Source organism: Rattus norvegicus, chromosome 8 (assembly GCF_021556685.1).
Source record: "Rattus norvegicus strain SHRSP/BbbUtx chromosome 8, alternate assembly SHRSP_T2T, whole genome shotgun sequence".
In the NCBI taxonomy this organism is placed as follows: Eukaryota; Metazoa; Chordata; class Mammalia; order Rodentia; family Muridae; genus Rattus; species Rattus norvegicus.
In genome coordinates this window covers 84,616,905-84,631,064 of record NC_141541.1, presented here as the reverse complement: position 1 = coordinate 84,631,064, position 14,160 = coordinate 84,616,905, and the positions used below count along the sequence as shown (strand labels likewise).

The 14,160-nt window shown below is 39.3% G+C and overlaps 1 protein-coding gene across 3 annotated transcripts in view; it reads left to right on the top strand.

Annotated features, from left to right (window-relative positions):
- The window catches only part of Gfral (GDNF family receptor alpha like), a 45,392-nt gene extending 31,868 nt beyond the window's left edge, over positions 1-13,524 (top strand). For all 3 annotated transcript variants that reach the window (NM_001191998.2, NM_001401790.1, NM_001401789.1), the window contains 3 exon segments: positions 9,931-10,023; positions 10,460-10,532; positions 12,703-13,524. In NM_001191998.2, coding sequence (NP_001178927.1) covers positions 9,931-10,023; positions 10,460-10,532; positions 12,703-12,766 — 230 coding nt within the window. In that variant the 3' untranslated portion in view covers positions 12,767-13,524.
- The last annotated feature ends 636 nt before the right edge of the window (positions 13,525-14,160 follow it).

Sequence of the window (14,160 nt, the reverse complement as noted above, 5' to 3'; positions counted from 1 at the left end):
TGATTTTAAGGGGATTACTCCTCAGTTTAGGGTGAGGCAGGCTGTGAGGTTTTATCTCATATGTATGTAGTCTTTCCTATACATTTCTTGATTTGTTTAAGTTAAACCATCCCTGCATCTCAGAATAAAGTCAACATGATTGGGGTAGACGGCTACGCAGGTTACTTTTCTCTACTTGACGCAGACTAGAGCCATTTGGGGAGAAGGAAACTCAACAGAGAAGATGCTTCTATCAAATCAGTCCATGTACAAGACTGTGAGGTCTTAATTGATGTGAGAGGGCAGAGTTAGCAGAGGCAGATGATCCTGAGTTGTGTGAAAGCAAAGCTAAGACATCAAGCCAGTAAGCAAGTCTGTAAGCAGATTTCCTCCATGGCCTCTGTTGCAGCTCCTGTACCTTGGTTCATGCATTAAATTCCTGACCAGACTCCCCTCACAATGGACCGTAACCATAAGGGAAATAAACATTTCTCCCTATGTCGCTTCTGTTCATGATGTTTATTGCAGCAATATGAAAACAAACCAAGAGAGAGAGAGAGAGAGAGAGAGAGAGAGAGAGAGAGAGAGAGAGTGTCTGTCTGTGTTAGACATATTGCATCTATATTCACCAGGCATATTGGTCTACTCTACATCATTTTAGAACTTGACCTATCTTTGGAATTAGAACAATGACAACTTTATAGAGGACACTTAGAATTGATTCTTCCACTTCCAATGTTTTAAGAATTTGAGAAGCACTGGGCTTTAGTTCTCTGAAAGTGTGGTAGAATTACATTCTCAAGCCACCTATACCTGAACCTTTGTCTTTTGTGTGAAGGTTTTTGCCCCTCTTTTTATCTCCTTATTTTTATGATCCGTTTAAATCATCAATCTCCTCTTGGCTTAAGTTTGATGCTTCAGGTGTATCCAGAAATCCATTGATTTCTTTTAGGCTTTTCAACTTAATTAAGCATATACATTTTCAAATTTTGTTATAATACTCCCTACCAATCTATAATTTTATTAATTGGGGTCCTGTTTTTCTTCATTTTGATTAATTTGGTTAAGGGTCTGCAAGTTTTATTCAACTTTTCATAGAACTAACTCAATTTCATTGAATCTTTGAAGTATTTTTTTGTGGCTTTTGCTTTTACTTCATTGGTTTTGGACTTGGTTCTCTTCCTTCCTACCCACTGGCTTTAGGTCAGGTTTATCATTCACTTTTCTAAAGTCTTGAGATGCATCTTTATGGCATTTATTTACGTTCCGTTTGATTTTTTTTTTTTACTATATGGACTCAGCACAGTGAATTTCCCTTTTACAGCTGCTTTCAGTGCGCCCCAGAGGTTTTAGCATCTTGGGATATTTATTCATTTACTTCCAGGAATTTAAAAAATTTCCTTTTTGATTATATCATCCTTTAGTATTGCTTAACCTCAATGAATTTGTGTAATTTCTAAATAATCCTTTACTATTGATTTTGAATCATGGTCAGGGAAGATGGAAATACTTCAAAATTTTTGTATTCCCTGAGATTTACTTTGCATTTCAGCATGGGTCTATTTTATAACAAAAATCTCTAAGGGCTGCTGAGAAGAGCATCCAAGATAGGATGCTTAGGTAAACATTCTTCAGATGTCTGTCAGCTCCATTTGATCTGTGATATCATTTAGCTCCAAGTTCAGTACAGACGTGCTTAGAATTACAATTTCTTCCTGGTTGATCATCCTGTGATCAGAATGAAGTATCTTTTAGTGCTGGCTAAAGGCAGGCTCTTAAATGAGAAAATACTTTCATAGAATTGGCCTGTGGGTAAGTCGTTAAGGCATTTTCTGGATTGATAATTGGTGCGGGTGAACCCAGATCACTGTGAACACTGCCACCCACGGGCAGGTTGTTCTGGGAGGTATAAAAAAGTAGTCTGAGTAAGCTACAAGGGGGAAAGCCAGTAAACAATAGCAGCAGCAGCAGGAGCAGCTTTGAGTTCCTGCCCCAACAGCTACTGATGATGGACTATGGTGTGGAAGTGTAAGGGAAGTGAACCGTTTTCTCCCCAGCTTGCTTCTGATCATGGTGTTTAATTGCAGCAATAGAAAGCCTAACTATAAACATTGAACAACGACTAATGAAAACTAAAGAGGCCTTGACTATGAAAGGTAAAGGGGAGGGGCGTGTAGGAGAGTCTTAGGGAGGAAAGGGAGAGGAGAAATGTTATGATTATATTATAATCTCAGATACAGAAACACACCCTCAAATTCAACCAAAAGAGACATTGATTCTGATTAAAAACTAATGATATCTGTGGTGATATCTGTTTTGTTAAGTAAGAATAAACTGTGATTATGTCATCTCAGATACATTTAATTAAGGAAAATCGACCTCTATAGTTCTATCCTTTTTTGGTTTTTTTTTTTGAGAATTTTATACATTTATACAATTAAATTTGATCATATCCAACCATCTTTTCTTCCTTCCAACTTTCCTTAGATTTCTGCCATACGTTTACCTTCCTCCTCCCAATTACATGTGTCCCCCACCTCCATTTTTTCAAATAACTCATTATTACTGCCCGTTTGTGCGTGGGCACATGGCCATCCAACAGAGCATGGATGACTTTGGTCTCAGAGACGTCTCCTTGACTTCACTGTTCTAATGGATGGACACTGAGACGCAGGCAGCAGACAGTTGTCATCATCTCAGTATCAGGATACTCCCTACAGTGTTCAGAAAACTGTGCAGAACATACACTTTCATTGTAAAACTGGGTTTGGCTGAGAAGTACACCTCTTGGCTGTCTAATAGCACGTGTTTGCACACATAAAATGCAACATGAAAGAGTTGGGCATGTCATATTTGCCATGGTAACACTTGCAGCTTTGACCAGACAATGTTGTCCTGGTGGCTGTCACCGGCATTGGAGCCAATAGACAAACAGCCAAGAGATTTTTCCCTTTCAAAAACTAGATTGAAATTTAAGAAAGTTTACCTCATCTCTTTATTTGTGTAAGAAGACTCATTCTTCCTGGTAACACAGAACTGAAATGTGGAGAAAAGGGAGTTCCTTCTTGCTCGGACTACCTTTTATTGCCTTGCTTTGAAAATTATGGAAATCATTGTAAATATTTTGCCCTTCCTCTTAATAGGACATGCTTGTTTGTTTCTATTATATATTCAAATCTACACTGCATGCATTGTTATAATAAATATAGTAATTCACACCTAAATGTACTTAAAGTACGGGGCAGAGCTTTGCCATCTGCAAACCCAGTAAGCTTGCCATAGGGTACCGTTATGGCCAGGTTTTGATGTGTGAGTTTGAGGATTTAAGTTGGTGCTTCTTGGTTTTTCCTTCCAGAAGTATATGCCGAGAGCGTGCTTTGAGGAACTTGAATCCAGGTTGAGAAGAGCCCCAGCCTACTCTCTCTCGTGAGAGGCACTGGCTTTGCTTCTATCTTTGTTAGCTAATATTCCAAATAGATACTCCAAGGAATTACCTAGCACGTTTTACTTGAAGTCCTTTCAAAATTCAAAATTCTCTCAAGAGAAGATAGATGGAAGGGATAGCCAAAAGGCACGTCCATTCCAGTTTGGGAAAATACTGGCTTTATTTTTGCCACTCAGTTTTCGTGCTCACAAACGTTACCAATAAAGCCCAGCTGGTTCAAATTTGGTCTGCAGATCTGAAACCCAGTGAATTTGGCTTGGCTTCTTATTTTGCAGAAAATGTTTCACACGGCTCAAATCTGGAAATACTGAAGTATACAAACCCTCAACAGAAACAACAGGAGAACATCTGTCTCAACCTTCACTTTTTTTCCCAACTCCACTCTTAAAGGCTTAGGTGTTTTGAGGGGAGAAGGAAAAGTCTGCCACCGAGCCATGAAATGATGCATGAATCATCCTTGACTACCTTGGCTGTGTGCTTATGCCAAGAAAGAAAGATTAAAGAGTTGCCACTGATGAGTGAGACAGCTCACATTTTGGCATCACTATAGAGGACAGAAACATTTAAGCTCATGGAGGAATATAAAGAAACAAACCAAAACAACATTGTTGCAATTTGAACAATAGCAGTCTTTATTATGTGGAGGCATTGTGCTATCTTTTCCATTTCCCACTCTCTGCTTTCATTGGCTCCATCCGGTCCCCTCATTGCCTATAATTGGGGATGGAGTTCATGCCAAGCCTGCATAAAATAAGCAATCTTTCCTCTATACTTTCTGCACATCGGGATTGTGTATGTGAAGTCATAAAAGCCATTTATTATGAGCGTGTGTATTCCTGGCTTAAAAGACAAGTACTCATGTGACAGCAACATAATAGCATCAGATTCTTCCCATAAAATACCACATGTGGCCATTTAATGGTTACTGCTCTGGCACCTTCACCCTGGGATATTATCTCAGATGGGGAACTTCCATGGAAAGGATGTTCGGTACTTAGACAAATTAAGCCTCTTTGATGAGGCCAGTAAGCAACAAGTAAGGCTTTCTTAGGGATCCACTGGTGAAGTCAAAGAGTTTATCTTCCGTTAGTATCAGGATTTCCAACTTTTCTCTCGGAATCCTTTTCATGAGCCTATTAAAATCCTTACAACATTAAGAACATTGCAAGAATATTCAAAAGTCACCCCGTTACCTTGTAAACTGTAAAGCACCCAGACAGCTACTCTTCTTCTCGTTCATTACCAATCAGCTTTCAAACTAGATGTAAACAGTGTGGAATGGCCTCAGTTTGCATCAAGACCTGCGCAAGTTCTTGGCAATGACTTTTTCTACGTCTCTTTCCTTTCTATTCCTCTACTTAGGGTGAGAAGGGTTCTTCTGTTGGTTGGTTGGTTGGTTGGTTGGTTGGTTGGTCGGTTGGTTGGTTGGTTGATTTGGTTTTGAGTTACCACGAAGGCTGCCTAACTTTCCCCACCAACAATATTCTATAAGTTTATAAAAGTTGGGTTTATATCCTATCGTTGCATCAGCACCTGAGTTTGGTGGATGACAAACTCCCCAGAGGCATATGATAAAGACTTTCAAAACAGCTTAATTATGTAAGACTCTGGAGTTCACTAGTTTCTGCTGGTGTCTACTTTGCTTAGGAGGCAAGGCACTCTGACAAGTGAGAGGCCACATAAATCAGTTGACAAGGCTGGTTTCAAGGTGCAATTTGCTGTACTGCTCCACTGTGATGTGTTATGGGTTCTGCAAATGAAGGTTTCTTTCTGGTGGTGTTGTAAGTATCCAGGTCGCCATGAGTCAGCTCCTTCATCTTCAGTCACTCTGTTTCTAGTACTGTGGACAGTCTAAACCTTACCACAGCATTCTGTCTAAGCTACATGTGGTAGCTATCACCTAGAAAATGTACACGAAGCATATGGCTACAGCCTTACTAGCTACTCCCAACACTTCTCCATGCCGACTTTGATCCAGTCAGTTTCTCTCACTGTTCCATTCCAGCACGCCTTACCCTACAATGGACAAACTGTCTCTTTTAATTGTTTTAGTTCTTTAAATAGGGCCAGGTAGCTACCTGAAAAAGAACTTTCACCTGGGTGCCATCTTCTGATTCAGTGCTGGCCTAGTGGTTGCTGTCCCTATACCTGATTTCATTTCTCTACTGACTGCATGTTGCTTGGCTCCTGTATCTAATGAACCTAAACCTAGACTTTTCCCCTGTCCCTCCCTATACCCTCTCTCTTATTTTTTTTTTTTTTGGTTCTTTTTTTCGGAGCTGGGGACCGAACCCAGGGCCTTGCGCTTCCTAGGCAAGCGCTCTACAACTGAGCTAAATCCCCAGCCCCTACCCTCTCTCTTATTAAGAGTTTTGATTTTACTAACTTACATGATTAAAGGTTTCTATGGCTTACAATTTCCCTTTACCTAATATTTTACTTTTGTGACATTCATATTTGGATATATATATATATACATTATATATATATATATAATTTCCCCTCTTCCTCTTGTCCCTCCAACACTTCCCATGACCCTTCTCAAATTCTCTCTCACAAAAAGAGAAAAAAATATGGCTTCTACCTTAGGCCTACACTCCACAAGATCATTTGCATGTTCTGCCTTGTTTAATCTTCATTATTAGCTAAAAAGCATTATCTTAACTTAGTAGAATGAAAAACTGGGGTACAGAAGACTTAAAAAAGTTAGTCCAAGCCAAACATTTAGCAAATTAGAAGGAGGTCTTAAGTCCATGGCATGACACCAGCGGCTGGCCTCTCCTCGTGATGTTACCCGTGTCTCACTAACTCTGGTGTCCACAGTGCTGTGACTTATTTTTATTTCTAATTACCATTATATCTTTGTAGAATTATATAAGTAACAAGATATTTAGAAAATACAAATTTGCAAAGAACATAATACTTTGTAATACAATCTGAGGTATTTGTGAAAAAACCACAGTGTGGCTCTGACTGGAGGTGGTTTGCTCTAAACCTTTAATGCTTATATTCTGTATAAAAGTCCTGGCCTCCTCAGGATGTACTGTTGTTGCCCTGTGTCATAGAGATCCTGCAGCTTTAGATCAGCAGGATCAGCCCTTTCATGAATCCCAACCATTTATAGTTAAAATACATTTTGGGGTGGGCCAACTCAGAGCCTTGGGTCTGGGCCATGGTCACCATGCCAGCTCTCCTTTATGGGCACGACCAGGGCTCTCTCTCCTGCATTGCTCTGGCTTGGCCACTCAGTGACCCCACCAGCAGGAGGCAGGGACAGATCTCCTGCCCTCACACCCTTGGAATCAACTTACACCCAACCCCTAACTTGCCCCCATCCCCACCCCCATTACCTCCACCACCAGGACCAGCTGTAATATGTTGCCCAGTCATGACTTGGGGCCTATTCTCCTGAGTGCTTTAGCTGGTGAGGGACAGTGCCACTCACCCTCTCCTAATCTCAGGACCAGCTCTCCAGACTGCTACAGGTAGTGAGGGGTGAGGGGTTCAGGTATCACCCCTGCACCCAAGCTCTCCCGTGACAGAGGAGTGGCAGAGTCATTCACCCACTCCCCCACCACCAGGGTCAGCTCCACTGGGCTGCCAGGGTGAGGTGCAGGGACCATTCTCTCTGGTGCTGCTGCCGGTGAGAGGTGGGCTGAGCTCTGCACAGTCCCTGGGCAGCCATATAGTCCCTGGTGACTGTCCGGCCAGGGATGTCCCCCATGTTCCCTAATGGTAGTAGGAATAACACTGACCCTGTCCCCAGCAGCTATGTAGCCATGGACCCAGACATACCTTAAGCAGCAGCTTCGGCTGGGACTTCTCCAGGACCCTAGGTGGCTGCTCACAACAGGACACTCCTCTCCACACTCGAGTCTCCAGTTTGTTTCTTCATAATGCTCAAGCAGCTTCACTTCTCTTTCTCCCCCATCTGTCCACCACATACTCTCACATTGTGGTGGATCGTGCTGCAGGCTGGCCATGTGAGTGGTGCTGCAGGGTGACATCCTCCAGCAAGCAGGAGCCTATGGCCTGCCTAACTGGAATGCCCAAGGGTAGGTCTGTGGGTGGCAAGGCAGTCCCCAGGTCTCTGTCTGTCTTCTTTCTCCCAAGCTGCATTCTCTAGGGGTAGGCAGGGCTCTGCATGTCCTATGGTCCGCCCATACCATGAGGCAGAAGGCAGATCTGTGGGCACCTTTTCCCAACTACACCCGTTGGCATGGTGGAACTCAGTTCTCTGTCTTTCTTCCTCCTTCCACGCTGTACTGCCTGCATTTGATTTGACTTTTTATGTGTCATAGGCAGAAAGGATTTTTGACCACCAAGCCAGGCATCAAGCTAGGATAAACAAAGGACTGTTATCTGCTCTACCCCCTGGCTGATATAAGACCAAGACTACCAAGTCTTCTCTTTGTTCATTGTCAGGGGGAGAGAACTTTAGTTTTAACTAATGTGTTTCAGTTCATTATGTGAAAACACACACACACACAAACACACATACACACACACATACACACACACACAGAGGAAGAGAAAGACAAAGACAGAGACAGAGGCAGACACAGAGAGAAACACTTCTATCATTATAACTGCATGATTTGTTATTTTAGAACAGATTATTTTCAATCATTTTCTTCTGGCACCTTATACTTTCTTAGAACGATACGTAAAGGAAAACAGACCTAGTGTTGCATGGGAAATAGTCTGAGAATGCCGCCTCTTAAAATCTTTTCAAAAACTATGTCTTTCAAAGTCAGGTTTCTAAGAATATATGACAATAGATCCACTTCAGTAAAATGACCTAGGACGATCTCTCCAAGAAGCTGCCCAGTGAATGGGCACTCTGAAGAGAAGTCTGCTCTAGAAAGAGACAAGAGTAAATGTCAAGTGATCCAGCAATGAATGTCATGTGTTTGTTAAACAAGGAAGGGAGGAAGGAAGGGAGAAAAGGAGAGAGGGAGGAAAGAAGGGTTAAAATAAAATAGGCAGGGACGAGCTGTACTGAAATAAATCCACTGATTAATCATCACTATTTTATCTTTGTAAAGGAGAAAAGTCATTGAAAATAATATACACAAGGGAAAAAAACATAGTGTTTGACCTAGCCACAAAGAAGCATGCCTTTCAGAGTAGTGAGGCAAGACGCATTTAGAACTACTGTATCCTCAGAGATGCTCAAGAAGACTTAAATCGCCAGAGAAGCCAGTAGTAGTCCTTCAGGTAAAGGATCAACAGCAAAAGCTGAGGGTCTTCAGATTATGAAGTGGGGTGGAGAAAGGTGTAACAGCGGGACTCAATAGCCAGTTCCAGTTCTGAGCAGGAGGGGGCGCCAGCGTATTTAGAGACTTTCTTTATAGGAAGCCATTTATCAGTGGCTCCTTGAAAAACACTGTATCTTCTTGAATTGGACTTCATTTGTCCCGAAATTTAGAACCCAAATTGACAAGTGAATTCATGAAACTAAAAATCTTCTGTATTGTGATAGGTGAGAAGGAACCCCCCCCAAAAAATAAGCAAAACTCCTTATGAGGGATAGACCTTACAGGATATTATATCTAAATTCCATAAAGAACAACAACCACAAATATAGCGACAGCGACAGCGACAACAACGTCCAAAGAGTCAAAAACCCAGATGATCTAAAAAGAAGAAAAATTCCTCAGAAATATATTTTTAAAAATGCCCATCTTCTCTACCAGTTAGAGAAGTTTAAATCAAAAGTGCTTTGACAGCAAGAAACAACCAATAGCTGTTGGGGTGCAGTTTTTGGAAAAGGGAACCCTCCGTCCCTGATACTGAATTGCAAACTGTCCTACCACCCTGTAAATCAGTGTGAAGTTTTTTCAAAGAACTAGACAGAAGTGCTTTTCTGAGAGCCATGTATGTGTATAAGGTATGTGGAGCATCTAGTGTTTTCTTCTAGCAATGTTAACATCTCCGTTTTCACATGTATCTCTTGACCCATTTGGAGTTAGCATTTGTGTAAGGACATAGACATGAGTACAATTTAATTCTTCTGTATGTGGATGTCCATTTCTCCAGCACCATTACACTGAAGTTGTTGTTATATTTCTCAACTATTAAATGGCTCAAGTTACTTGAAAAAATAAAAGAAAAACATATCTTTAAAGCACATTGAAATGATCACTTGTGTAAAGAAGAAATCTTCTTCAGTGTCCAAACCTGAAGGTTCAAATTACTGTCTTCTGTCTCCCTTCTCCACATGCGAGGCTCAGCGAGTTATCCTATCAAGTGGGATCTTTTTTTTTCCAATTGTGGTTTGTAGGGAAAAGGTTTCCATAATTTAGTTGAACAAACATGGCAGGGATGAGGTTTTAAAGTGTTAGCATTCATATTTTCATACAAATCATTGGACTTATAAAATAGGTGGCATAGAACTGGATTGCTGTAATGTAATATAATATGAAACAAACTATAACAATTTGATAAAGCCAACGTGTAATTTTAAATACCTCAATATCATTTATTATTATTTTTTTTTTCAGATTACCCAACTCCTAATGTCAAAGACATTTCCTCATATGAAAGAAAGCATTCAAAAGAAATTACCCTGACTGGATTCAATTCTCCCTTCAGTGGTCAGTTAAAAACTCTCTATGAAAAAAAATGCTTAGTGTCTCTAAAGTTATAGTAAATTATTTTATTATTTGAGATCACAACATAATCATATCATCTCAGCTTCTCTTTTCTTCCTCTAAACCCTTCCAGATGCCTCTCCTTTCTCTCTTCAAATTCATGGCTATTTTATTTATTAATTGTTGTTACATACATCTAAGTATACATGCATATATTACTAATATAAGATCCTCAGTCGGTATACTGCTTGTATGTATATTTTTGGTATTGACCACTTGGTGTTGGATAGCGAATCAGTGTGCCCCTCCCTGAAGACACATTTCTCCAGCTCTCCACATTCCTCAGTTGCCTGTAGCTCTTCATGTAGTGTTGAAGCCTCCTAGGCTTCCACCAATCCACAGTGACACGTCCAATTCATTCCCAATCTTCTCTTCCCAGGAGAACTAATCTATGTTGTTGTGTGCATGGTAGTTACCAGCGGGATTCTTTCCTTGGTGATGCTCAAGCTAAGGTAGGTGACTGCAAGTCGGAAGTGGGGAGTAGACAAAATCAGGACCTTGGAATGAAGGTTAAACACAGCTTTCTGTGGGATGAGTCCGTGGACTTTTAGTGTTCTAAGTAAGGGAAAATGTCACCACAGCGGATCCATTTTATGTTGCAGTTTCAGGTATACATGGATTATGGGTTCTTTCTGATTATAATGTTTATCAATCTATCACCTGAATTTCCCTACCACAAACTGAATTATGCTATTTCCAGTTCACTTATTTAGAAAACTGATCAACTCACATAAGTCATGTACTGTATGATTCAATTAGATTTACCTGAACCCACATCACTGTGGCTCCTTATACTTTGATAAGTTATATTATGGTTATAATTAATATTTATTGAATGAAATATCCAATAAGGTCTCATGCCTACCCATAAAGAGAGTGCCACTGTCTGTACTCTGTGCAAATATTTTCTCTTACCTTAGCTGCGTTCCTTGCCAGAATGTGTTGATTTCTATAGTTTTAAATCTCTGGATTTTAAAATATTTTAACTTATGTAGTACTGAAAAATAGATAACCTGCTTACTTTTAATTGAGAAAGACAACCTCATATAAAGTGTGTTCTCTTGCCCAATCATTGTTCATGTATGCATATGTGTGTTTGGTTGAATAGCATATATCTTTCTATGTGTTTCCCTTTGACAATTGACTATAAATGAAAGTTTGCTCAGCCAACTGCAAAGTACAGGTACACATATTGCTGCCCCAGAAGCAAGCTAAGAAATCTAATTACAGGACTTGACAACTAGCTGGGTATTATTTAAAAAGGACCTGACGTGATGATGTAACCAGCTGTAGCAAGGGGCCAGTAGATGGTGAATGGATGCTTTGCCTAAGGACACTCAAATTCATTTATTTTTAAGCATGACAACAATTTTAAAAGTATTTCTACTCTTGGCTTCAATGCTTCTAAATGGTTAACATTTTCTAAACATTGAATTTAACACCTACCAAAACCAGTACCAAAACCAACTGAATTCTCCAGGACCTCAAGCATTGTCTAAAAACATATTCTGTGGATTTCAATGTAGTTTTTGAAGTCCAAAGAGTTAAAAATCAGTATCTAAGGAGAGAATCACACAGTTAATTGACTGTCCTTTGTATGGCTTAGAGTATTCAGAAACACCTCTCAAGTATTCTGCTTGCTCTATTCTTTCATGATGAGCACACTGAGTTGAAGGAACACAGTTCGCTATCCCAGGAAAACCCGTACACAGATGACTCTTGACCTTTACGTTTTCGCCACATTCATCATGTGAGGTGAACGTTGGCTAAATGGGCTCGAGAAGCCTCGCATACAAACTACACCACACACAGACAGCATGTTGGACTTCCCCATGAATTTGACATAATTTTACCTCTTTTTTTTCTTAAGCAAAAATACACATTTTTTTCACCAGAGGACAGAAAGAGTGTTATTATTATATACAAAGTCTTGAAATTAATATCTATCGACTGATTTGTTTTCTGGTTTTTGTGGCACTGGGGATTGAACATAAATAGACTCCTACATGTTAGTCAAAAGCTCTACTGCTGGGTCACAGACCTGGTTGTAATGCATGTATTTAAGATAAACTATTCATACTATTAAGTAAAAATTATTTTCTACATAATTTAAAACTTATGGTGTTATGTAGTGAGATTCAGATTTTTTTTAAATGCCAAAATCGAAGGCATCATGAATAGAACAGAGAAAGACATGATCAGCAACGTATCTTCCTTTACCTATGATCTAGAATTAGAGAATCCTCCTAACAGATCTCAGTCACAGATGGCCAACAGTCAGTATAACCATGTGGATGCATACCCTTAGTCAACATGAAGAATTTCACATGCATTTTATAAAGTCATACTAAATGAAAATACTGTCTTAAAATAAGTCTTTAAGAAACATATAGTTGAAAACTTACTGACTTGAAAATAATTCATTAAATAAGATTATTTGGAAACCATAGTAAAATGCATGATAGTCCTTAGAAAGCCTTAGAATGTTCCACTCTGGAAACGTTATGCTCAGGACCTTCATTATCCCCATCCCGCCACAAAGACGCCATCCCCAAGTATGAGCATGCACATTTATAAAGAGCTGACCGTGACAACTTAACTTCTTCTCTTATTTTCCTATAGGATACCTAGTAAGAAAAGAGACCCCGCGCCCATCGAAATAGCTGGAGCTGTCATCATTCAGTGAGCTGCAGCTCGCTATCAACCACACGTCCGAGTGGCTAACCAATGGAAGATTACATTTCCAATAATCTGATTTAAGATGGATTTGACAATACTTACTCATTATATATAACAATGCCTGGTACATTAAAGTAGCATAAGGATCACAAATCTGTTTTTGTTTTCTAAAATTATTTGAGTAAATACTTGTAGCTGTGTCATAACTAGTTGATAACATTTTCTTTAAAGGCAACAGGTGTCATGTAAAATGTGACAGTTAAGCTGGAAGACTGTCAGTGCACATAACAACTTCTATCTTATAGGACTCATCATAGTGTGCGTATTTTTCTGAACAATTCTGTAGTTTCTCATTAAGTTTGGACATTTGCTATTTGCATATTCTTAGTGTCCAATCATTAAACAAATTGGTAACATTGAACAGATTTGGTTAGATAACTGTTTATAAAAATAAAAACTGACATCCTATGAATTTTATAGTTTAAATAATATTGAATTTTACTTTTGGTTTGGTGTGTGTTTTTTTTCTTTTTCTTTTTTCTTTTTTTTTTTTTTTTTCGGAGCTGGGGACCGAACCCAGGGCCTTGCGCTTGCTAGGCAAGCGCTCTACCGCTGAGCTAAATCCCCAACCCCTGGTGTGTTTTTAAGTATATAAAGCAACTACATTGTTTGAGAAAAGTCAATGTTTGCTCCAATAATGATATATTTTGTGAATTTATTTATTTTTGCTGATTAATCATCATGAAATAATAAAGACATCCTTAACTTGCTATTTTCTGTAACTTTTTCCTATACAGCTACTCGGTCTGGTTTGTCATCAACATAATTGTGTTTAGAAAATATATTTCCCAATTAATGAATATATCCTTTACAAATGCATACAATCATATTGGCATTAATAGTTCAGCATCTTAAGGTCGGATTTAGCTCAGTGGTAGAGCGCTTGCCTAGCAAGTGCAAAGCCCTGGGTTCGGTCCCCAGCTCCGAAAAAAAAAATATTAACTTATGAATCAAAGACTGTGCCTAATTTGCACTGAGAGCATGAGTCCAAAGCAAACTTGAGGTTTAAGAAAGGATACTTTACAGCAGAGAGTTTTTATAGTTGCTGTTAGATGTAAAAGATTTAGAAAATATTTTATCTGATGATGTCTCAGTTATTTCTGCTGTAACTGAAAATACCAGATATCCATTACACTCAACAGAAAATCATATATTATACTTCATACACTACTAACATAATTACATGAACGAGACAGAAAAAAAAATCCATGATTTTATGAAGTCGTGTGTTTATACTGAAGGCTGCCAATCTCTCTTAACTGACACTTCAGGCCTCTGTTATTAAAGAGGTGTGTGGTAGTTTGTTTTTGTTTTTTGGTTTTTTTTTTGTTTTTTTTTATG